The sequence below is a fragment of the Zootermopsis nevadensis genome, unplaced genomic scaffold (assembly GCF_977971745.1).
Source record: "Zootermopsis nevadensis isolate Lab colony 2312 unplaced genomic scaffold, Znev_1.0 Znev_ptg000050l, whole genome shotgun sequence".
Taxonomy (NCBI): Eukaryota; Metazoa; Arthropoda; class Insecta; order Blattodea; family Termopsidae; genus Zootermopsis; species Zootermopsis nevadensis.
The window spans coordinates 1,061,532-1,087,603 of record NW_028259182.1 but is presented as its reverse complement, the minus strand read 5'-3'; the positions used below and the strand labels follow the sequence as shown (position 1 = coordinate 1,087,603).

Genomic DNA, 26,072 nt, shown 5'->3' with positions numbered 1-26,072 from the left:
ACCGAAATAATATCCCTGCTATGCCCAAAAGTATCGGGAATAATGGACGAATGGATTTAAAACGGAAATAATATTCTCGTAAAGATCGGAGGAGAAACAAGAACATTTCTTATTTGATGACGTCGTAGCATGTCACACAGTTTATACAAATTTAAGAGCGTATTAAATCTCCTTTTGTCTGGAGTTCCTATGATGCTGAGTGGAAAATACAAAGTCGTAACTCGGGTAATAATACTGACGTCACATTTTCTTTTTACATTCAGAACACCTATGATGGAAAACAAACAAGTCGATTGAACGTATACGTTATCTCCGGTGATCGTGACTTCAGAAACTGAAAAAAGTCGTGAAATTTCAGTCTCCGATCACATACGTCCACGGTGATAAGCCCCTTCTTCCTTGCAAATGGGCGAGTGTAGCCAAATATCATAAATGGCGGACAAAGTGGGCTCTCATTTTTAGAGGCCTGTAGGATTTGGCGGAATTTGAAAGGGGGGGGGGGAATTGGAATCAAAAATAGCATAAACGCCGTAGTTGAAAAGAACACCGACCAAGAAACACACAGCAAATGCTAGATAATAAACTAATGACACTGCTGCCATCTAGAAATCAATAAAATAAAAAAAACAGTAATAAAGTCTGTTAGAAGCCACTGCCTACTTCGCACGTTGCGGGCTGCATTACAAAGGAAAGGTGTACTCCGTGGAGTACACATACGTTCAAAAGGCGTTCTTTACGCCATATCCTATGGGTGTGGTATCAAGTACTTAATCATATTTTTTTTCTAAAATCATAACAATCAATATCATAAAATAATGTAATAATCATCGTGATGATGGATGTGATATCAAATACTTCATATCAATTTTTAATTGGTCGGGGGGGCAGTCTTATTGTCACTAGGCACAAGATTTGATTTACGAGACTAGCTACACAACGTAGCAAAAACAGATGTTTACGTATAAATGATTTGCAGTTTTCGTAATTAAGCATAGATAAGTAATGATTTCAATTTTTATGCACCACTTTATTACAATTAAAATACGTTTTAGATACTACTTAGGTTTTCCCGTCATCTTTGACGGTCTGTTTCCTAGTAATGACAATAAAAACTATACGCACTATAGGAGGCTTCATGAAAGCATTTTTTATAAGATGTTTTTTCGTAAACCACTAAAGCTTTATTTCACAGTTAAAAACGCCTATGGAAGCTGTAATGCATGTTTCCACTGTACTGTGTACATAATTAATTAATTATTCGATTGCAATATTGTCTGATTAACAACAAAAAATGACAATCTGTCCCTATTAGGTCGGTTAATTGGCTTAGCTGTATTTTGAAATCAAAACCAATACGTCAGAACAAAACCACTGGATAATTAAATATTATTATTGCTATCATTATATGTAAAAGTTCCAAGCGCATATCCGTTATAAACATGGCATGTCACATGAATTTGGCTAATTTGAATCAGTTCTTCTGTATGAGGTTGCCAATCAACTACGTAATAGACGATGACTTGCAAAGTTCTGAGCAGATAGTGACCCATCCACACATCACTGCTAAGAATGATTTGCAAAATATTAAACATCAGACAAGCAACATACATTCTAGAAAGGCCTGGAATAACGAGTTGGATTCTGATGATAAACCTATGATTTTTAAAATATCGTGCTGGAAAAGAAATGGCCTGTATTGTTCATGGTCAGGTTTTCTGAAGCCAAATACGTGGAAAAAAATGTTAACAACCATCAAAGGGCCAAAGAGTCACTAAAATAAAGATTTACAATACCCAAGCTTTAACGACTTCTATACGGAACTTAAAACTGGCCAACGAAAACAAAAGTCAAACCAGAATTACAGCCTCTAAAAGAAAATTCACGAAAACAGCAAAACATACATGAATGTGCTATAAACGAAACAGAGGCACAGTAAAGAAAAAACCTGAAACACAATCAACATTGATAAAAATGTTGAAATGTTTCAAACCTAATCAGTTAGCTTACAATTGAAATTGCAAAGTACATTTATATCTTACAATAACATATTCACACAAGGTGAAACACGAGCCCAAAACTAAAAAAAAAAAACCCTGGACAAAGCAGCAAATTGTGAGATGTGAGGTTCTCACTGCAGTGAGAACGTCAATGATGTCACGTGGATTCATAGGTAGATACCGCTGTTTCAGATAAATATACTATCTTTATCTTCAGCCCTGATGATGGTGGCAATTAAGTACCTCAGAAATGCCAATAAACTTCTGCCAGACTACACACTGAAACATCCCAGAAGACAATCATCTTCACACTAGCTGCTGTGAGCAGTTGAAATTTCACCAAGTTCTACGAGACTTCAAACATACCACCACCACGTGTCATTATAATAAAAATTACCTGTCAGAATGATTTTTAAATTCTCCTTTCGACACACTTGCAACAAAATAAATAAACGTACGCAAATTAAAACTCAAATTTTTCAGATAAAAGGAAATACAACATTTTTAGCGCACAGGGCAATGTCAAACCCAATTATGGCAAGCTCAAGTGAGGCTTAGAACATCATAAATTACACGAAAACTTGTTAAATTACAGATGAGGTATAAGGATTTTGAGCTAGTCACGTTCGAATTATAACGACACTTTCAAAGCCACAAATCAGACACACTATTTTCAGCATTCAAAAACAGAAAAAACTGGAAACTGCTTATTGACAGAAAGGCTATATCATATCAATTCCCAAAACACAAAAAAGAGGCTCACAAATCTAGATAGATGTTGATTTCTTATGAAATGCAGTTTCTTTGTATGATTTGAGGTTCTTACAGAAGTTAGTACAAAGATGGCTGTCTTCTGGGTTGTAGTTATAACCTAGAAGACAGCCATCTTCTTTGTAATTTCTTTGTTCACGTTTCTAAAAAAAGGAATATGGTTATCAAAGAAACTTTTAAAGTACTGACCCCACGCCCTCTTGCCATTTGTCACAGCTTTAGTTCAAACACCTTCACGCCTAGTCAAGAATTCTTAACCAGACTGTTTCATAGGAACTGAGAGAAAATATGGTAATGCAGAAAGTGATACTACCACAACAAACAACCAGTCCTATGAAACAACAGTAGACAAAAAGTTTCTCTTCAAGCCAACAAATTTAAAAATTTGTTTATCCAGTTACATAATACACATGCAAAATTTTAGTCAGAAAACCTGAAAGGAAGAAACCACTTGGGAGACCTAGGCACACGTGGAAAGATAATATTAAAATGTATGTTAGGGACACAGGGTGAGGGGTTGTGGATTGGAATCATCTGACCCTTGTGAACACATTAATGCACCCTCAGGTTCCATAAAAGATGAAAATCATTATTAGGGTAATCAAATCAAGAACAGTGACATGGGTGTGGCACCCAACACATGAAGTCAGAAATACATACAACATTTTGGTTAGAAAACTCAAAGGGATTAAATTTTATAAATATCATTAGGCACATATCCTATCTCCACTGTACTAAGTCTTAAATAAATATTATGTAAACATCTGGACTGGATTCAGCTGGCTTAGGCCAGGGTCCAGTCGCAGGCTTCTGTGAAGGCGATGATAAAGCACATTCAGATTTCATAAAAGGCAGGGCATTCCTTCACTGCCTGAGTGACTACAAGCCCCTCAAGGTCTCACATCCACAGAGTTCATGTTCTTTCACGGTTCTCCTCATTGCTGCCAAGAAGAGAGAATCTTAATCTTTATTGTTGTTTCTGGGGTTCCTCCAAAATGTTGACATCCATCTGCAAGACTTCCTGGCATCATAATCCACAAGACCAAAATCAAAATCTTGACCACCACAAGAACTTCAAATCCCCAGTTTAAGACTACTTAAACTTTCCTACTAAACATTATGGCCAGGCATGTACTAACTAACTAACTAGATGGCTTACCAAACCTGAAGGTTCATGACCGAATTAACCAAAGCCCTCCACCGGTCCCTGTCCTGGGCCAACAAAATCCAGCCTCCTTCGACTCCTATTTGGTCCTGCTAAACCTAGGCCTGAGTAAGGTCCTTCATGGTTTTATTCAGTGAACCCAGGTAAATCATAAGACTATCTTAAATTAATAACACAAATGCATCTTTTCCATGTAACAATTAATTTGTGTACCAACATCACAATTGCCTCCATCACTGTGACTACAACTGACACAGTAAACTAGAAAATAAGGAATACATCAGTTAACGTTCAAAATTTTACAAGTATTTAAACTACAATAGCACAAGTTAGTCGTCAACTTACCTGTACAAGATCCAGGATGCTGGCAAAACTTTGACGAACATCCATGAAGGGGCAGTTGACAGAGAGTCTCAGGATGGTAGGCATGTGCAGGGTCACGAGAGATATGTACTCTGCATTGTTCTTGTCTGCGCAACAATGACCATTGGTAGCAGCGTTATTAATACCAACATTGTTACCAACTGGGGTGACATTAGAGGGCAATCTCGAATGCTTAGGACTACCATAACCATCCAACCAACCCATGACTGTTTTCTCGATGACTTCAAGTCCCATCGAACGAGCGGCATGGTCCCTGGTACACACTGGCATACAGAAACGGTTAATGAGGTCCACTTCTTCAGCAACGTCATTTCCACATACCTCGTTACTTTGGCCATGGAAGCGACTTTCAATATCAATAGCGATGGTTGGAGTTGCATTGTTATTGGTAACACTGTTATTTGTTGCCCTCTTCAGTTCTGGAGTTTGCAGAAACATGATATGCTGAGGATGTGAGTAGGAAAAAAGGTTTCACTCCCGAACTATGAAGAATTTAATTTGCACTGAACTTGGAAATACTTTATCAGACCTACACGATATAATTTTATTAACGTTTCACTATAATACTGTGTAAATACTGTAACAAATTAATAAATGAAGTTTATACAGCTAATAAGTGTCCATCCTGTTTTCAGCAAGCTGCACCTGAAATGAAAAACAGAGACACCATAGTTTGTAATAAACGGTAGTTACAAGAATAAAAATAAATCGAAAAATCATACAGGCCTACACTGATTTCACATACAAAGAAATATTCTAAAAACTTGTCATTCTAAGAAAAATTATAAAATAGCAGTTTCAACAAGTCATTTGCATCCACTTCAGAATACGAATTACATAACAGTCATAAAGCATTAATTTTATTATACACATTTTAAAAAGGCATTTGACAGCTACTCACCGGCTTCCTACCCACAGTCCGTGGAAACTTCCAGCTGCCGTCCTGTCAGCTGGTTTCGGGCCGGTAGGTGCGTTCTGTTGCTAGCGGCCCCTTATCGAGCGTTCCCTTTCCCCAAATAGACTTTTGTTAAGTCACTTTACGTTTAAAAATAGACTAAAATAATCACCTACTTGTTGAAGATGAAAGTTAATATATGTAATAACACTCGTTTTACTCACGCATTGCACTATACACTTGCAATATTAAGTATATTAATGAATTTTTACAAACCACATATCTCGTCTGTGCTCAAATCGTTTGACAGATGAGTGATGTCCATGCTCCCTAGCGGCAAATTCATGAACAATGCGACAACAGCGCTCATCGCGTGGCGGTACTTACAGTCGTACTATTGCAAGATTATATTTCTTTATGCAGAAATATGCCCACAAAACACAAAAGCACATTTTGACGTGGAAATGTCAGATGCATGGTTTGTTCTGGATTGAAGAAGAACAAATAATCTAGATACGGGTTACAATTTTTAAAGTCAATGTTATTAAAATGTCAACCTCATATACAATAAAAAATCAATGTTGATCTTGATTTTGGGTTCTGGCATCGTGTGGAGAAACACATTGCCTCCTTTATCAGAGGTGATAGCTATCAAGCCTTAATCCGGCCCTGACTAGTACAAACCATTCAAACGTAACGCATCTCGTCACCGTGTTATAAAGATTGCCTACAAAACTGAACAGATGTTATCTTATCTGAAATGCCATTGGTACCAATTGTTTAAATTAATTAATTTTGCGCTTTTGATATTATTCCCGCTATGGCAGTTATTTTCAATTCGTTTCTGGTCAAGGAACCCGTCACATACTGCATTTTCTGTTAACTCATTGGGCCTTGCAAAAAACTTCGAGGTATTAGAGCCAAAATAAAATTATTCCACTTAACTAAAATCCATAAAAATAACGTTCGAGTTTCCTGTTCCCTCATTTCAATTTCCTTACTATGAATATGTAGCATTATTAAACTTTTCGCGCTTTTTTGTGGAAAGGCCAACATTTGCATAATAAGTATGCTTAAATGCCAATATCTCTTGAATTAATTTCTTTAAGAAACTTCTTCGCCAAAAGTTCCCTCTGGTTAATATGTGTTCTTTGCATCGCGAGAACTCATTATGGGCTGCTCCTACCTGTCCGCTCATCCGTCCATGCGATTAACTCGCGAAATTTGATGCGGAGATTGTGCTATTCTGCACGGTCTCAAAATCGTATCTTGAATACTCTACGAGTGGTGATCATAAAATTCGAATGGGGGAAGTATTTCTTTGCAAAGTGCATTTGAAGGTATTAAATGTCATGTTCGATAGGTTCCACTTTGGCCACCAGAATGCAGCACCTCATACACAAAGATATTACGTATATTCCGGTACGAAATACAGGGAAATTGAAGGATGAAGCTGACCACTCACCTGAACCTATTACTGAGATTAAGAATACTTAGAGCTTTACCTCCATTCCTCCATATGTGCATCCACAGCTAGATGCACGCACACAATGGCAACTTTACTTTTTACACAGTGGCTTATTCAGTTTTGTGCCAAAATGAAATTTTAATAAATGCACCCTTTCAATGGCTCTTGTATTTTGCGAAGAAAAATAAATGTAGCAGACTTTTTAAAGTACTTAAAATCAGGGCTAAGGGAGAAATGGTTCCTTGCTACTCAAGTTTTATCTTTTCTGAAACTCTTAGGTAAGCCATACCCTCTAGTTTTGAACCCTGCACCAAGTAGCACCAATACAACTGAACCTATGCTTCAAGCAGTTATATATCACTTCCGGGATGGTATACTTATTTTCTGAACCAGCATAAGTGCATTGTTATTTTCGTGATTATCAAAGGTAAGTTAAAACAAAATTAACCGAAATCTTCTTGGATGCATATTACATGTCAGACAGGCATCTTATAGTTTTAAACAGGCTTATTACACAATTAAAATGCCATACAGTGCAATGACCTACCCTAGTGAATCCAAAAACAGCTTAATCTCTGGTTAAAGCATTGTTTCTGACAGTAGTGCAGCTGAAGAAGTTATGAAATGACAATGTTCTTGTATTTATATAAGAAAATACAAACAATTTTACAGCAATAATCATTTTGTACAGTCAGTGTAAATGTCATATCCCATTTACAAGTGCCCACATCACTTACGGACTGAGAAATATAATCGTAATGAGCAAAGTCATTCCAAGAACATAACCTCAAAATATTAGAATCAGACATACCAAGGCAATATTGAAAGACAAACAATTTCTGAGTATAATATTTTCCATACTGTTGATATAGTTCACAAAATGTCAGTTTGTAGTTGAAGACAATGGCCATAAACTTTTACAGCATTCTTACTCAGATAGTTTAACACTAATAAACAGCTTGTTAAACTTCAAATTTCTTGTATATATTTTTATCCCTTACATTTTAGAAGACAAATTTCTTGTGAATGCACAATGTAAACAAATCTGAAGCAAACTGATTCTAATATGAATTCACCCAATTTCCTACCTTTTATGTAACTGCATGTAGAGGTAGGCATATTTGTTCCCTGCCATTTTCATGTTTTAGAAGATACATTTTTTTCCACATGGAGCAATCTTGTAAGTATAAAAATATACATTTTTATCCGTATTATCTTCCTTTCCATCTTAGTGATGTTCATGAAAAACAATGTTTAAAACATCTGTTTTTAGACTGCTCATATCAAACTAGTTAATGGTGTTATTCTAGCACCTTACACTATATGTATATTCTAATAGACCTTGTAAAATATATTCTTTCATTATTTGTTACATATTTACAAACTGGGATACTGGGTTACTGGGAACAACCCATTCTTCAAGTGCCTGAGCACTGCAGGTCCCAACTTTTCGTTGGCTCGATCTATAGACATTTGGTAGGACTCCTTGGACGAGGGATCGGCCCGTCGCAAGGCCTCTACCTGTACACAGGTGTGGGCCTTGTGCCGCTTAGTCGCTGGGACCGTGGGTTCGAATCCCATTTAAGCCATAGATGTCTGTCCGCGTTCTTCTGTGTTGTGCTGTCCTGTGTACAGATAGAGGCCTTGCAACAAGCCGATCCCTCGTCCAAGGAGTCCTACCGAATGTCTATAGATCAGGGGTGGCCAACCCGCGGCCCGCATGTGGCCCGCCTTGAACATTTTTCCGACCCGCGAGATTCATCACACTTTTACAAAATATATTTATATTTAATTTTTAGTGCTATATATTTCTTTACAATGTACGCTTAGTATCATTATTATTATATTATCTATGTTTACATGTAAAAATAATAGTAAACACAATAATAATAACTCATTATGTTTCAATTTTTCACTCCAAAAAAATGTCTATAGTGTATCTAAATCTAATATGGGGATATATAATTTTATATGTGGCCCGCGGAGTTATGATGCATTTCCAAAGTGGCCCGAAAGATCATTTGGGTTGGCCCAACCTGCTATAGATCAAAGCCAACGAAAAGTTGGGACCCGAAGTGATCAGGCACTTGAAGAACGGGTCGTTCCCAGTATCCCAGCATACACATTTCTAAACTGGTTTAATTGGGCTTTTATGATACTCTTGCCTTTGCTCAGGAAAGTATTAAACCCATACATAATGACCCACAAATATTTCTTATAATTTATAGTTTTAAGTAAGAAAAGATGCAGAAAAAGGATTTAATTTTATCTATCCAAAAGAATAAACTAAAATACACACCTAGCTCCTTTCACTTGTTTAAAAAATGCACATGAAATAAATTATATGATGGATATAGCTTTTATGTCTGAACAAAATAAGGTTTTCCATTTTCCTACCTGGAGGATAAAATGCAACACCCAGTCCCTTACAGATTTTGTTTAAAAAATGTTTCTGAAAGAGAGATGATGGATACAGATTTATCCCTGAACTGCAGTCAGACACATTTAAATTTTACTTTATCAGTTCCTTAAAAACACGTTGACTTTACGGAGGTTATGATAACATCTGCTTAGATAATACGGCCATAATTTTGAATGCTGTTGTTACTGAGTACAGCAAAAGTCACATCACTTGTACAGCTAATCGGTGGATGGAAGGTCATGTATCTGAGAAACGCTGCTTTAATCTGAGAGCAATAGCTGCAACAAGTCCTGCCCCTTTACCGCTCCCATCCTCCGCTAATAAGAGCCGGAACTGAAAAAAATCGTATATCTAAGTACCATTCTCAAAAAAACATTGAATATGGAAGCCATTTTATGGTTTATCTTATCCACTGTCAGACAATGAAAGTTGAAGTTAATTTATTTACTATGATGAGCCAAGTGACAAGTCAGAGGTGTAGCCCCAAATGAGACCCAAGGCTGTGGCAGCACGCTACACACTTCTGGGCAATAAGAAATGCAGCGTAGTTGTGACTTATCAGATATCTTGTTGCTGCATATGAATGCATATGTAGGATGAAGTTATATTACACAACTAACTCACTTACTGACCGACTGACTAACTCCATGGAGCACAGTCCATTTTTAAATTCTGACAGTCACATTTCCTGTTAAGTCTTGGTGAAATTAATATTTCATAACATTTAAATGCAGTTACCATGAAAGAGACAAGATTTATGTAACAAAAAATATCTGGCTGGCTACACTTTGTAATGTAAAGTGTTACATACAAATGAACTGGGACTGTATAAATACCTTTTTCCCTGGAGCGAGCAGACGAATATACTTGTTCATCCAACTTTTGAGGCGAGGATGATACTTGTATAGAGAGCCATCTACAGCAATAGTGGTGTCTGGGCAATCTAACCTCTCCAGCAATGTTGCTGTACCTAGTACGCACACATGTCAACGTGTTAATTCAACCTAACTTTAATTTAGGGGGTACTTGCCCCCTCTGTTCACACTCTCCACTTCTGACAGCCCTTCTTTTACTTACCAATAACATATTATTACAAATTATGATAATAATTATAAGTGAGATAAATCATAAAAGAAGTAATAACAACTTACATATTGACACTAACAATGCAGCTCGGTTTGACACCGTTTCACAAACATACTTGACAATAGTAATATCATCAGGATCATATGAAAGGCCCAGCTTATCAAAAATCTCTGATGTGCTGTCACAACTGTCATCCACTGTGTCCCTGTTAACAAGTTTATCAATGTATGAAAATACTGGGGATACTGGGAACGACCCGTTCAAGTGCCTGAGCACTGCGGGTCCCAACTTTTCGTTGGCTTGATCTATGGAAATTCGGTAGGACTCCTTGGACGAGGGATCGGTCCGTCGCAAGGCCTCTACCTGTACACAGGACAGCACAACACAGAAAAACATCCATGGCTTGAGTGGGATTCGAACCCACGGTCCCTGCGACCAAGCGGCACAAGACCCACGCCTCAGACCGCGCGGCCACATAACAGTTCATAAAGATTCCTGCACTGACTCAGACAATAATCTAGAATTAAGCAGCATAAAATTATACATATGTAATAAACACATTTGCAAACCTTGCTTAACCTTCATCGGTCTATTTCTGTATGATAAAGTTCAAACTGCAAGCACTTTCTTCTCATTTGTAAAATAGACTAAATATTCGACACACCATTACTACTGTCACATTACAGAGTTTGTAAGAACTTACTGTTCTACGAGTGATACAAAGCTAGTGGTGAAGGCTCCAGAAGTAAGAAGCATGTCGGATGCTGTACCTCCAAACAGAACGCAGTCTTCAACAAGCTTCACAAGAATCACACGAACAATTTCGCCCAGATACTTACCGCTGATATATTTTTCGAATCTGCAAAATATATGACATCAAAGTTGAAGCTTTTGAGGTTAAGTAAACATCACAAACTCTTTGCAATATTTAATGTCTATTCTTCGCTGTCTTAATAAACATGCATTTATACATACTGTACCTATGTAAAACAAGCTAGGATTTGTACGCATAACCTCTGCACAGTAATCTGATATTTATTTCCTTTGCAAGTGCTTCTTCTACATTTTGATCATTATTTTTCTGATTACAAAAGAGATGTGAAAATATAATGAACAGAAAAATTATTGAATAAATATAAAATACTAGCCAGATGTCTTCAGATCTCCGAAAAACAACAGACACGCTACAAAAAACAAATTCTGTAGGGTGCAACAACCTACTTGGTATGTCTGTCTGTCTTGCATTTCAAAATCTCAGATTTCAGTATCATTTCTTTTGGAATCATAGATCACAGATAGATTTTACTAAATTTCAGTGTTTTTATAATCCACACAAATTTGTTATATTATAGAAATACTTGTAAGCTACAACTATTTTCTTCTTGATGCACCTACATGTTTAAGTTTTTCAATCGCAAGCAGCATAATGAAGGATGAAAAACAATGTAAATAAATCACATATTACATTCTTCTTTGGAAAGTTGTAATATAAATTTTGCCTAATAAGAAATCTCATACCTTTTTATATTGGTAGTACATAATCAGTATTTAAAACAGTAAAGGAAACCAAATATTTTGTTCTAACATAAAATAGTTTTATGATAATTTTAACTACAAGAATCAGTAATTCAAGAGAACTCACGTAAAGGAGTTTGTAATGAGGGAGTTATCATCAACCTTGCGATCATAGTCTGTTTTGATAAAATCCAGAACACCATTATCTCCAAATGCTCCCCATTCAATGTCAATTATAACCTGTAATCAAGTAAACATCATCATTCTTAACTTACCTTTCATTAACACACTATTTTAGACGGTAATCTTTAAAAGAAAATGAAAGGCTTCATGTAAATTAACTGACAGCGGAGATAAATCTGACTTTCTTGGATCAGTAGATCTGAAGATTGACTTCACTGAACATTGTAGTGGCATAATTATTACTGAAATTACTAACTAAAATTTGTGTTGCCACTGTAAAACATGCAATGAAAAACTGCAGATTTTAAATAATTATATAAGAGGTTCAAACTGCAAAAAAGCTAGTGTTAGATGTATATAATAATTTACAGGGGAACTGCCACGAATCACCTGTTTCTCCCCATGCCGTTGCCCTTCCCAGTGCTGCACTCTGTCAGCCCGTTCCATGTAGCAGGCATTGCTTCCTGTTCCCAGTATCAGTCCAATTACAGTCCTCCTGTCAAGCACAGCGCCCTGTATCAGTGTGCCTGACAAAAATACAGACAAGTTTGCACATCTGATTTTGCAGTGAAATATGTATCGACAGCGATTTACTCCAACTTCGTGCAATGCTGTTTTTACACAGTATGTGCGTATAATTACACACATAGTTTGATCCATGGTGTACAAACTGATTGCCATTTCATCAGAGCAATGATGACTGAGACAGTAAGAATCTCTAAAACGCTGGTTAGTTTCTATGAGACTGCGTGGCACAACATCCCAGAAGACAGCCATCTTAATTTAATTTTAATATCCTGATTCATAAACCAAGATATATTTACCAGTAGTATCATTGAGCACTGCCAGAACTTCTACGTGTGTGTCACCACGTCTGTTGATGGCTTCTCTTAACATCTGAACTGCATCACGACCAACAACAGATGGGCAGTTGAACGACTTGGTCCATGTCACAAGAATACCAACATCCAGACCTTTCTGGATCATAGGAAATGAGAAGGTAAAACCTGGAGCAGAACAACATTGTGTAATTCAGACATCTGTGAGGGGAAAAAAACAAAAACAAAAACAAAACAGGATTCTGAAGAACTGTTCCAAACAGTGAGATGGTTGTTCACTGATTATACTAGTATTATTATTTATCATCTGAAAGTGATTACGTTCAAAATTCTGTTAATGATATTTTTGCTAGCTTGAACAAATGGTTTAATGCCAACAAACGTGCATTAAAGTTTAACAAAACAAACTTCATAAAACTGACTACTAATTACAAAACATCTATTAATTTAAATATAGGTTATGGTAATAAAACAATTGACATATTAAGTTCGGTATAATTTTCTACTCATTCAAGTAATTCAATTTAGTTTACTTTTCTTATTTCTATTTCATCATGTCATATGCAGTTATCTTCTGGCAGAAACTGACAGACATCTAACAAGTATTTCACACCCAAAAGAAAATCAATAGAATAATGGCAGGTGTTAAAAAGTCTCTCTTGTAGACAACTATTTAAGGAATTTAATTTACTTCCGCTTGTGAGTGAATTCTTATCATTACTGTCATTCAATGTGGACAACACAGAAAAGTTTCAAAGAAATTTTGACATACAGAGCATAAACATGACCCCCATATGCTTTTTATATGTATCAAAAAATTACTCTTAAGCCACTAAGCTCACAAACTGTTATTATACTTAAGCAAACATGTCTAAAGTTACCATCAGATCAAATACCTTATTCGTGCTTCTGGAACAATCCTTACCTAATGGCAACCTAATGCCAGTGAGATCATGACTTCGTACAAAATCACTGACACATTCTGCCAAAAAATCGAAGAGTCTCTCTCCACAGCCGAGCCTCAACTCCTCTCCTATGTGGTAGTGTTTAACCTTTTCTCGGATAAGGGCGCCATTTGACAGCTCCAAAAGGATCACTCGGAAGTTGGTCCCACCCAAATCCAATGCAAGGAACATACCTTCCTCTAGGCACACAGAACATCATTTTGTACCAACAGAAATACCGCATAACTATTGACGTAGACGTAAGTACGAGGGTGAGTCAAATGAAAACCGTAAAACTGAGATAAAAATTCGAAATATCGCGCCATTGTCCTATAAGTTGGCAGACATGTTACCAATGCTATAAAGAGTATCCTATAGGTGGTAGTATAATGCAGACAAACATATCGCCATCACAGTGCCAATTTGAAAATGGCTGCTCCACTAGTTATGTGCACGAAAGAAGAACAACGTTCTGTAATTCGTTTTTTGATCAGTGAAGAATCTTAAAGAATCATCTTCGACCTGCAGTCAGATCAAAGCGACGTGGACTTTTGACTAGAGGTGTCCTTTTGCGACATGACAATGCTCGGCCCCATATTGCCCGTGCAACAGTTGCAACAATCCAAGACTTGCACTTTGAGTGTCTTCCACATCCGCCATACTCACTAGACCTAGCCCCAAGTGATTACCACATGTTTGGGCCACTCAAAGAGGCGATGGGAGGAAAGAAGTTCCGTTCTGACGAAGAGGTACAGCAGGCGGTGCATGAGTGGTTGCGCAGACAACCACAAGAATTTTTTTCTAGAGGAATCCATACACTTCGTAAACGCTGGAGGGCCTGTATTGAACGAAATGGAGACTATGTAGAAAAATGATATAGTTGTGTACCGCTTTCACTCAATAAATTAAATTTAAAAAAAAAATTACGGTTTTCATTTGACTCACCCTCGTATGATGGTGGGCTTCTGGATTGTAACACCATAAGATATTTTAGGTCGTTACAAAGATTTGTGAGAATTATATAGCTTCAATCTTCAGGCTGAAGACAGAGGTGATATGTTCCCCTGCTGTGTTGCTAACCACCTACAATACCACACAACATCACAACCCAGAAGACTACCATCGACGTCGTCACCGCAGCGAGAACTTCAAATCTCCAAAGAAACATGTAACTCCTTTTCATACTGAACATAGTAAAATGAATTATCCCATGTTAAATTTTATATTTAAAAAAAATATATACAGACAATTTAATATGACTCGCTTGACAGCGTCAGGATGTAGTGAATTCACTTGACATCAATTTGTCAGTAACAAAATTAAATAATTATTAACGTAGTTGGATTGTGGGTGACATCACAGTTCTAGGAAATTGATAGCTATTCTACAAGTAACTGAAAACTGTAAATGTGGACTCAAATGCATGATTTGAACTTCTATTCATAAATAAATCCTGAGACAAATATTTGCAGCAACGGGTAGCCAAGATTTCCACCACAAACTCACAACCCATACATGACAATTGCTCACGTGCCAAGTAATTTGCCAATGGTTATACAAGACTACTTGGAAGTTTCACGGATAAATATTCATATTTTATCCGTGATATATGTTGATGTCTCAATAACCTGTTCTTCATGTGATTATCTTCCTGTTTTTAATTATTATTTAAAATGTACATTTACCTGTTCCATCAGGCAATTCTGGAATATACGTGTTCTCCATCTGTAAAGATGACGGCTGCTCGTGGATGCCGCGCTCCATCTCACTGTGGAATACATCCTTGATGCGCAAAACTTTGGCTCCAGTCAGCTGTATCTTATGCACTGCCTCCTCCGCCTGTGAGATTACCAGAATACAAAATCAATCTCTAGGCTGCAATGAGCATATAGACATGTCCTCACAGTGGTTGAACAAGAAAACATCAATGTCAAAATACTTCTGTTACATATAATTATGATTAATAAGTTTCCTTAATTTTGACGAAGGTCATTTGCAGAGCCAAGAAAGAGATGGGATACAACATTAAGATGTTCTGAGGATACGAGGTGCGATCGTAAAGTTTCCAGACTGTGCGTATAAAAACCCGTACACTTATCTCAGGTATTAAATTCATCCATCACCCTGACTGACAAAGAAAGATTTTCAGGGATGCTTCCAGGCTTGGCAGCGGCGCTGGGATCGTTGTGTTCACTCCCAGGGGAACTACTTCGAGGGTGATGGATGAATTTAATACCTGAGATAAGTGTACGGGTTTTTATACGCGCAGTCTTGAAACTTTCCGATCGCACCTCGTATTTCTAATGGTGTGCTTCGGTGTCAGTAGAGTTGAATATACCGAGTTATGTTATTAGTGTTGGTTTTTCTAATTAAAATATATTTATTGCTCGCGTATTATACTGCCAAATACTGTTTGACTATCTTACAGATTAATACAAACTATACTCCAATTAGATGAAGAAACCTTTATGAAAACTGAGATATTCAGGCAAATATATTTTCGAAACAATCTGTCCTCTGTAGTCTTGCTATGACGTTGGCTTATGTCCTCCCCCCCCCCCCCCCCCCCGGTGTCTATAGCCCGTTTTCCGCTGATGTCTCAACTGACCTTGTCCCACCCGATGTTCATCCTAAAGGCAAGGACATTGCCTGACCTTCTATTTCACATTTTTGTACTGCGACAACGACACAAGGGTCCGTTTGCAGTTGAGCCAATGGTTACGTAGCTCGTGTGAGCGCTCGATTCTCTGGTGATTCGCCCTTGGGATATAATCTAATGGCGGAATTGTATGTAGGAGCGGAGTTTAAAATCGACAATGGAGATAAAGATGGAGGCTGTATGTTTCTCTGAAACGTTGGTATCTATACGACGTCGAAACCCAGAGCAACAATATTGACATTTTTATCGCAGCGAGAACCTCAAATTTCACAACTTTAAAATCGTTTACTGCAAAGTTAGTTGACGTGCATACATTTATATCACACAAAATACACACGACGTGTCTGAGAAACGATGGTCCAGCGTGTTGCAAAACAGTGTTAAGTACCAACTACCACGGATTTTAACCACATTGCTGTTGTTACTGAACGCTGAAAGTCATTTCCTCTCTCATTATTTTGAGGAGAACGACGAAGTACGTGTTTAGTCAGAGAATGCCTGTTGGGTTAAACGCCGCGTAAACATTACGTAGAAGCTAACGTTTCGGTGAAACATACTGCCTCCATGTTGAAGTCTAAAGCAAATAATTCATGTTAGAATGTTCTTGCGGAAAAAGTGTTTAAACGCGGAGGTAACTCGTCATAAAAGTGTCAGTGTGGCAGGGGTAACCAAAAGGTGTGATCGACTTCGATATAACAGCGAAATATAAAAACCAAAGAACTAACAAAGAAATAAACTTCTATATAAAAATGTAATTGATCTAATTCCGGTCTATGTCGTGGAGATCTTGGACAGATAAGAGGCATGAATCTTAATATTAGGGGGGGGGGGGGAGTCCTGAGCTTTTCTTTGATGCCCTGTGTAAGCACAAGTCTCGCGATGGGTCTATCCACCCACCACAGAGTACTATGAAATGCATCATTAACAGTAAGTAAAATACAGCAGAAAAGAAACAAGCGCTAGAAACAGCTTTTACCGAATGATTAAGTAACGTTAAGTAACGCTTTGTATATCTTAACGATACTTCTTATTATTGGAGAATGTCACGAGCCGCCATTGTACGAATTCTAATTGGACAAGATGCTTAAATATTCGTAGTAAATTAGCGTCTTTTCTGCTTGAAGAAGCTACACATCCCTGAAGAAGAAGGTAGTACGAGGTGCGATCGGAAAGTTTCAAGACTGCGTGTATAAAAACCCGTACACTTATCTCAGGTATTAAATTAATTCATCCATCACCCTCGAAGTAGTTCCCCTGGGAGTGAACACAACGATCCCAGCGCCGCTGCCAAGCCTGGAAGCATCCCTGGAAATCTTTCTTTGTCAGCCTGTCAAGCACCATCTGCGATTCTGCCTGAATCTCTTCTATCGTCTCAAATCTCCTTCCCTTTAGCTGAATTTTCATCTTTGGGAAGAGGAAGAAGTCACACGGCGAATAAGGAGGGTGCGGGATGACGGCCATGGTGTTTGAGGCCAAAAACTGGCGAACTTTGAGGGCGGTGTGCGCTGGCGCGTTGTCATGATGCGTCGCATGTGGAGTTCTTCCTTTAGAATCAGCTGACAGGTCCCATAGCCTATCCCAACAATGTCGCACAAGTCGTTGATGGTACGACGTCGATCTTCGTGAATGGCCTGCCGAATCTTCGTAACATTTTCGGGCGTTGTGCTCGAAGATGGTCGTCCAGAACGCTCGTCATCATCGACAGAGGTTCGGCCATTTTTAAAACGTGAATGCCACACAAAAGTTTGTGCACGACCCATTGCGGACTCCCCAAATGCTTGCTTTAGCATTTCATAGGTTTCCGTAGCCGTTTTGGCGAGTCTTTGGCAAGAGATTCAGGCAGAATCGCAGATGGTGCTTGACAGGCTGACAAAGAAAGATTTCCAGGGATGCTTCCAGGCTTGGCAGCGGCGCTGGGATCGTTGTGTTCACTCCCAGGGGAACTACTAAGAGGGTGATGGATGAATTTAATACCTGAGATAAGTGTACGGGTTTTTATACGCGCAGTCTGGAAACCTTCCGATCGCACCTCGTATGTTCCTCAGAATGCTGGTACCCATTTACATGGCCATGTGGTGTTACAGAAGTCTTCAGAGTCGTGAGGACTACGGATTTTACGATCTCAACTACTCTGTATACGCCCTGATTACGTAACGCCTGCAGTATTGCAATTCGACTACATGCAGCATAGTAGTGTCGGAGAAGTTGCTGTACTTGCACGGCGCATAATTCTTCTCACTGTTGAACTACCGAACGTCTGCTCGTATAGCCTACATACATCAATAACAAAGCATATTACGGCCCAACGGCAGCCAAGGACGCAGGAGAATAACAATAAAGACAAAACAAAAGTGCAATAACACAGCGAAAAACAGAAAACAAACTAATAGTAACTTTGACGTTCAATAGATCGTTGACAAGCAGATCACAAAAGGCAAAACGCAATAGCTGTTATTTAAGTAACGCGAGACAAACAGAACACAGAAATAAACTTTGATAAATACAATAAGAATTGTACAAACATAATGGCAGCATGAGATGAAAATTGTATTTTATATTTTAAGTAATAATATTTTAAATTAGTGTTGATTAACAGATCCAGCCAGGAAAACTGATGTATTAGACCATGAAAGTACAACCTAAATTATAAGATATTGTAGGTGCGTCATATTGTGATTTTATTTAAAAATAGTATTAAAATATATTAAAATTGTCCGTCAATCACAATAAAGTATTATAAGATAATTAAATGGTTAAAATATTATCCTTTGTTCCGTATCGAGTACTCGATTTACATATGAAACATAATTATCTTATAATACTTTATTGTGATTGACGGACAATTTTAATATATTTTAATACTATTTTTACAACCTAAATTATTCGAATTATATCAGCTGCAAAACTTATAACTTTTCAACTCATATATTACGTTCCATTCAAGATTTCTGAATACAATTACATGTTTCTATTATACTAAATTTAATACACTATTTTTTTTCAGTTAATGTTTCGCACAATTAAAAAATATATTTTAAATTTTGTGGAAGAATTATCTTCACAAAGGTTACATATTAAGGAAAAAAAAAACAGTGTTTCATTTGAAAAGCAATCCCAACTACAACAGTATTTGTAAGCTTTGGTGACATAAATGTAACAAGAGAAAACTAATAATTTTTCGTTTTTATTCGCTGGGAAGAACTTATTACGTACTTAGTTACTTCTGAACGCAGTTATGGACATCTAAGATTCTATGGACGCCGGGGGATTTACTGACTAGCAAAGCGGCTATCAGCTTATCAAAAGGACTGTCATCACGGAGTTAGGCCCATCTAATTTATTTTTTGTGACATGAAAGGTCTATATATCGCCTCCACATACACTGACCAGTCCTGACATCCATAAATATTAATTGAAAATTTCAAAACGCATAGCATAGCTCGCTTCATAAAATCATCATTTAGGATTTAATTAAAAATTGATTGGACGCTGTACTTTGGATTAAACGTGTTGAAGATCCTACTTCATACAAAACAAAGTTAAACCATTAATTAACTACGCAACTAGTAGAATCCTAACATGTGAAATACTCGGTTCCAGTATTCTCTGCATTACCGGTTGTACTGACCTGGTAAAATCACGCAATTTACTTCCAGGGACTTACTGCAGTCAGTACAGCGAATTACGGCCGGATAGCTCATAAGTGAGATTCAAAAGCGTTACTTCTGTCTCAGAGGTAAGATAAAAGGCGTATCGAACGAAGTGGATAGAATTTGACGAAATTTCCCACTTTCACATTAATTTTGCAATTAAGGAACCCAAATTTACTCGCAATAATAACGATGTTTGAGTAACGAAAGGCTGAGAAATCGATAACCCAAGTTTGTACCCTTGCTGTACTTAATAGTATTATAATATCAAAAATATCGTATTCGACGGCCAGAGTTTCATACGGCTGGGTATGCAAGCAACTCGGTGTTTCAACAACAACATCTCGAATATCGATTACTTTTGGATAAAAATAACTTGTAGAAAACAACGGAGTTATATTTGTTTGTGCACAAATTTCTCCCCTCAACGACTTGATTTGATCCTAATAAAATTTAGTGAAACTTAGAAGCGCACTTTCTCCCGCTCCCCTGTCACTCCACCCCTCAAAGATCCAAATACTCTCCTCTGCACCCTGTGCTCAAACACCCTAAACTACTGTAAACGCTACACATCTTTTAAGTTGTAAAGTTTACGTATCGTAAATTCTGCCCAGGAAATCGAACATTAAAAAACCTACATTTTTAAAAATTTTGTTTTTGTACAAATACGAAACTCGCCTGTTTATTTTATTTTACTTCTTTTGTTATTAAACTTCTCTAAATAAACCGCAGAAGTGACTCAGCTTAAAATGAGATATAAAACAGTGATAGCCACGGTGGTCTATCGGTTAGAACGCTGGCCTTGTAATCCTGGGGTCTCGGGTTCGATTCCCGGCGGTGCCCGAAATTTATAACTTGTGTTGGGCAAGGCCGTGGTCTAGGCAACACGGAGTTTTCCTCCGTGGCATCCCAACAATTACTCCATTCACACACAGAAGAAGGCAATGGCAAACCACTTCTGGATCATCTGCCAAGAACGTATATGAACAGGTCCCAGTCCGAGAAAAGGATGGAAGGATCCTGTTCATATGGACCTGGACCTGTCGTCAGACAGAACACTAAATAAATAATAAATAATAAAACAGTGAGTAGTTGGCATATTTAAAAGGAGTCCATCATGACCTATACGTAGATAATATTCCGGCATTCTAAGTAAAACTACAAAATAAATTATTTTAAAAGACCTGTGAGAAATTCCAAGTTCTGTCTGTGTTCTATGGGTATATCATCTTTAATCCGGCTACTCGCTACGTTACACAAAGGCCTAAAGAGTAGAGCTAATCTCGTGGACTGCCCCACTAAAGACAACCAAGCGTACACAAGGTCGTATGACGTGCTTCAGATGTTTACACAAAATATACTTGTCATCACAGACACTGCACGAAAGAAAATTGATTATCCATTCATCTTACAATTACAGCGGTTGGCAGCCTTCGTTGATTCAAGGACCTGTAAAATAGCAGCGGTAATCCGCGTACGGACCAGTTCCCGGTCTGCCTCACATTCCAGACTAAAAATGCGTCTGTAAATGTAATTACTTCAAGAACATATGATCGTGTTTGTTTGCAAAGGGTGGAGCGTCTATATTAGCCGCGTTAGCCATGCGAAAAAAAAATCTGCTGTCTTATATTCGTGGTTCCTCTCTGAAAAATTGATGTTACGAAAGAAATCCTTTTCTATTCAGGGAATCTGGATTCTAATTAAAACAGAGTAAGTAAAGAAACCAATGGATAAATAAATACTTTTAAAAGTATATGACAGTATTTCTAGTTGGAAATATGGGTTCAACAGTTTTGAAAGTTTTGGGTTTATACAGAAGAGCTTATCTACAACAGAAAAACGTGGTTACGAAGACACACAAACTAAGGTTTATTCAGTATTCGTACCTGCTGCCTCCTCCAGGTGTTGGAGAGTTGCAAAGGTCCCACACGGATAGCATTGTCCAGCCAAGAAAGGGCGTGCTCTGGGCGCGAAGTGGGACATGCCATTTTATCCCCTCACTCCGTACAACTGCAGACACAAAGAACATTTTAAGGCGTAGTTTCTGAGAAAGGAGCTTCATAATTTACACTCTTTGTCAAATGTTGTTAGGTTTATCGAATCATGAAAGATAAGAAATTTATAAAGAAATTTTTGTCGGGAAACGTCTCGGAAGACCCACGCATAGATGGGAGAATCTTAAACACGGGGTTTAAGTAAAAAGTTGTGATCATATGGCCATGTGTCATCTAACGAAGTTACTGAGAGTCGAAAAATGAGTTTATGGCAGGAATTTCCAAATTAATAGAATCATCAGATAACTGAAAACAAGTGAACTATTCTGGATTCCGACATTATTGCAGTCTCAATAATAAAAAAGTTGTTTATAATTAACGAGGATTCGGCTGAACACAATTTAAACTTTAAACAGGCTCTCCTCCTCCTCCGTATAGGCGTATTAAGAAAAAGTGGGGCGTTGAGCTAAACATACAGCCTGCCACAAATATGCTACCTACATTCATTCTCATATGCTAAAATTATACAGATGACTCTCGTTATAAGCGGGAGCCGCGTTCCTGCAAATCGAAATCGCGTAAAACAGGAAACATGTAAGTACCCGTGGATTTTACGACTGATACACCGTGATAGGCCTTTATTTGTAGTCCTCGGGAGTCAAAAATATGGGAGGAGTCAGTAAAAATCTGCTAGCAACTCAGTGGGCGTTTGGGGCAGCTTCCACCGTGGCCTCGAATACACGGAATTTCTTTTTGTATAAAATACACTATGAGATGATAATGTTGCGTCATATTGTGATGATTATAATTGTTTAATTTTAACCGTCTAATCACAATAAAATATTTTATTAAATATTAAAATATTATTATTATAATTAACATTTAATATTTAAAATATTTAAAATAAATTAAAATATATTACATTACTTCTAGACGGACCTCCTCCACTCTTCATATCTGGTATGTTTTTAAAATTAAAATTCCTCAATATATTATTTTGTTTTCTATCTCTAATATCCATTTAATCTTTATAATATTATTTAATTTACAAGCCGATTATAAAAAACCACTACAAACATTTCACCCACGCAAGATCACGCTATACGCGACATACATTTACGAAACAACATTGAATGTGATAACAAAGTGCAATTGATCTAGAAGAGGATAACTTTCCGATATTTAATGGACATCTGACGAAGGATTGCATTTAGAATATTACATTTAAATTTATATCGATTATACACCTGAAGATGGTTCATTGAAAACCGAAACATGTCGTGAAAAAGATGATGCTCTAATTGTAAATCGAACATTTCGATAGAAAGAGCATCATTTTAATATATTTTAAATATTAAATGTTAATTGTAATAATAATATTCTAATATTTAATAAAATATTTTATTGTGATTAGACGGTTAAAATTAAACAAAATACACTATCTTATGAAAGAAAGGGGGCAGGATTTCCAAAATTAAGCTTCTTCTTTAAATCAACACCTTTTTTTACAGATGATGCTCTGGAAACCTAGTCGTGGCTGTATAACCATTGCATAAGCAATAAAGAAAATTCTAAGCACAAGCGAATATGGGAGGCTTGAAGACACAGGTTTCATAAGCACGCTACTTATCAATAAACTTGAAGGGGGAGAAACTGAGGGACAAAAGAGTTGGAACCAAGGACGAATGTTTGAAGAGTCTACTAGAGAAATGTGGCCGGATCGGCGGAACAAAAGACAATTTGATAAAGGCGACGACTAAGAAGTAACTGTACACACCATTAAATATTAATACTATCAGTGGTTATAGTTTCCATCTGATACATTTTTCGATACGCTAAATATTTTTTTAAATAGCGGTATATCTAATAACTAATTTAAGCCTTCATATGAACTGGCAGCCCATGTCATCTAACCTGCCGCTGATAGACATCAAGTGATTAACAAACGGCCTTCTACTAAAGGACATCTGTCGCATTGCCTATCACAATTAAACGAGACGTATAGCTATTCAAGTATCGCTAAACAGATATGAAGCCCCGGTGGTTTAAAACGCATAAGACCGTCTCGATTCTCGTCATGAGGGATCTGATGGCGATCGAGACGACTCTCGAAAAGCCGATTTCTTTTTACGGACATCTGACCCGTGAAGACTTCATTGAAAAAAAAGATTATCATCTCAGCTGCTTTTTCTGTCCACAAAATCCGTCGCTGCTAAAAGTATCTTGTAATTCTGACACTGAGTTCCAAGTATAAAACTATTACTACCGCGCACACATCCACAAACACTTCAAAATGCAAACACCAACCTCAGGAGAAGAGAAAGGACAGTTAAGGATGTGAAGGCCAATTAGAAGAAACGTAGTCCAGGAACTTTTAAAGCAGTAAGTTGGAAATAAGAAGCTGGTTGTCTTCTTGGATATTGAACTGTGTACTGCCTCCATCATCAGGACTGAGGCAGTTAGTACTTCTGAAATGTCGGCATAGCTCTAGATCACAGAAGACAATTACTCGTCACCATGGTAATCTGAAATCTTACCAAGCTGAAAGAAGGTTTAATTCCCTCTCTGAAGATCTGGACCAGAGATGAGGGATTCTGAACATGATAACGAATCTTACAAACACGAATATTCTTAAGTATCCGGGTAACCACGAGATACTCAAGTAGGATTCTGCTCCAATAAGTTAATTATTTTCATTCGCTGCTATGTAGGTATTAACCGACATTCACTTCGGTTATTAGGTGAGTGGTAACTTCCTGACAGTATTCGACCTTGAGTTACTTGTCAGTTAGTTACAGGAAAAGCGAGACGTACCGAAGCTTCGGTGCGGGTTTTTCCGACAGCAATAACAGTGCTTACATACTTTCAGATGCCTCCAGGACAACAAGGGACCCGATGCACTGAAGGCCTTATTTATTTCGAAAACTCAGCTCCAGAGGTTTGCCCTACAGTTAACTACTCGTACTTCGAAACTCATTTTACGAAACACAACTTCGCCTTTTCATTATTATTATTATTATTATTATTATTAGTGTTCTGTCTGACGACAGGTCCATATGAACAGGATCCTTCCATCCTTTTCTCGGACTGGGACCTGTTCATATACGTTCTTGGCAGATGATCCAGAAGTGGTTTGCCATTGCCTTCTTCTGTGTGTGAATGGAGTAATTGTTTGGATGCCACGGAGGAAAACTCCGTGTTGCCTAGACCACGGCCTTGCCCAACACAAGTTATAAATTCGGGCAACGCCGGGAATCGAACCCGAGACCCCAGGATTACAAGGTCAGCGTTCTAACCGCTAGACCACCGTAACCTTTTTTCTACTAAATTATATGCTCAAGATTTAATGTTGCCTTGCCTCTCATAAATTGACATGTATTATAATTAGATTATTAGGCTCCTCAGGGTAATTTTAAGGCCTCATGATACTCGCGACCCCCACTTTAGGAAACGCTGCATTAGACTATTGGACGGTGGTGGTAATAGTGACGAGTGAAAATGAGACGACTTGAAACTCATTATTCAATCATTCAATGCTCATCCCCATCGCAAATAATCATTTGAATCTACGTGTATGATTCAGATGCGCATCCAGAACGTCCTAGATCTGAAACTACACTGATTTTATACTTCCTCCAGTCACTCCGGCGAAATTTCTCTACGATTTTACAAAACTGTTGACTGTAACTTCACAATCATTGTCGTCTATAAACGTTTCATTAAATCAGGTATCCAACCAACAAAACTAAAGCACAAATTCCAGCTTTTGCATCCAGGGTTCCATTAGAGTACCTCACTCGTTAATTTACAGATTTTATCGTGAAAAGCGACACCAATGTATAAAGGAAGCCTCTAATGGATTTCGGAAAGTTTCAGTCGATAGCTTTCCATCGCAGAGGCCCGGGTTCAATCCCAAGGCATTCAATGCGGGACTTATGGCGGGAAAAATAGTAATGAGTTGGTTTATATAATACAGTATTCGTTATTCGGTTTCTTTCTATAAAATGTAAATATCTTTCCAATTGCGGTACGCGTTGGGTAGGAGGCTGGATAGGTCTCAGAGCCAGTCCGGACACGGTACCTAAAATAAGGATTGTCTG

The 26,072-nt window shown here is 37.6% G+C and overlaps 2 protein-coding genes across 4 annotated transcripts in view; both read right to left on the bottom strand.

Moving 5' to 3' along the window:
• Positions 1–3,336: 3,336 nt before the first annotated feature.
• On the bottom strand, positions 3,337–5,544 carry LOC147871522 (uncharacterized). Its single transcript, XM_087360959.1, has 3 exons — positions 5,219–5,544; positions 4,279–4,962; positions 3,337–3,789 (listed from the first exon to the last, which is right to left on the bottom strand). The coding sequence occupies exons 2-3, from the start codon at positions 4,753–4,755 to the stop codon at positions 3,736–3,738; spliced, it is 531 nt and encodes a 176-aa protein (XP_087217085.1). The 5' UTR covers positions 4,756–4,962; positions 5,219–5,544; the 3' UTR covers positions 3,337–3,735.
• Positions 5,545–7,297: 1,753 nt separating this feature from the next.
• The window catches only part of LOC110830394 (hexokinase-4), a 25,567-nt gene continuing 6,792 nt past the window's right edge, over positions 7,298–26,072 (bottom strand). For all 3 annotated transcript variants that reach the window (XM_087360951.1, XM_087360952.1, XM_022065270.2), the window contains 10 exons: positions 21,865–21,988; positions 15,355–15,508; positions 13,651–13,869; positions 12,711–12,893; positions 12,277–12,413; positions 11,831–11,943; positions 10,892–11,047; positions 10,254–10,393; positions 9,939–10,072; positions 7,298–9,435 (listed from right to left, as the gene is read on the bottom strand). In XM_087360951.1, the coding sequence (XP_087217077.1) occupies positions 9,340–9,435; positions 9,939–10,072; positions 10,254–10,393; positions 10,892–11,047; positions 11,831–11,943; positions 12,277–12,413; positions 12,711–12,893; positions 13,651–13,869; positions 15,355–15,508; positions 21,865–21,966 (1,434 nt within the window). In that variant the 5' untranslated portion in view covers positions 21,967–21,988 and the 3' untranslated portion in view covers positions 7,298–9,339. The remainder of the gene's footprint in view (positions 9,436–9,938; positions 10,073–10,253; positions 10,394–10,891; positions 11,048–11,830; positions 11,944–12,276; positions 12,414–12,710; positions 12,894–13,650; positions 13,870–15,354; positions 15,509–21,864; positions 21,989–26,072) is intronic.

What these genes read in the sequence shown, in the direction of transcription:
- LOC147871522 (XM_087360959.1), bottom strand. Translation starts at nt 4,755, where the DNA reads ATGTTTCTGCAAACTCCAGAACTGAAGAGGGCAACAAATAACAGTGTT. An exon ending in GCATCCTGGATCTTGTACAG is followed by an intron (nt 3,790 to 4,278) that starts GTAAGTTGACGA and finishes TTATGATGCCAG; the next exon opens with GAAGTCTTGCAGATGGATGT.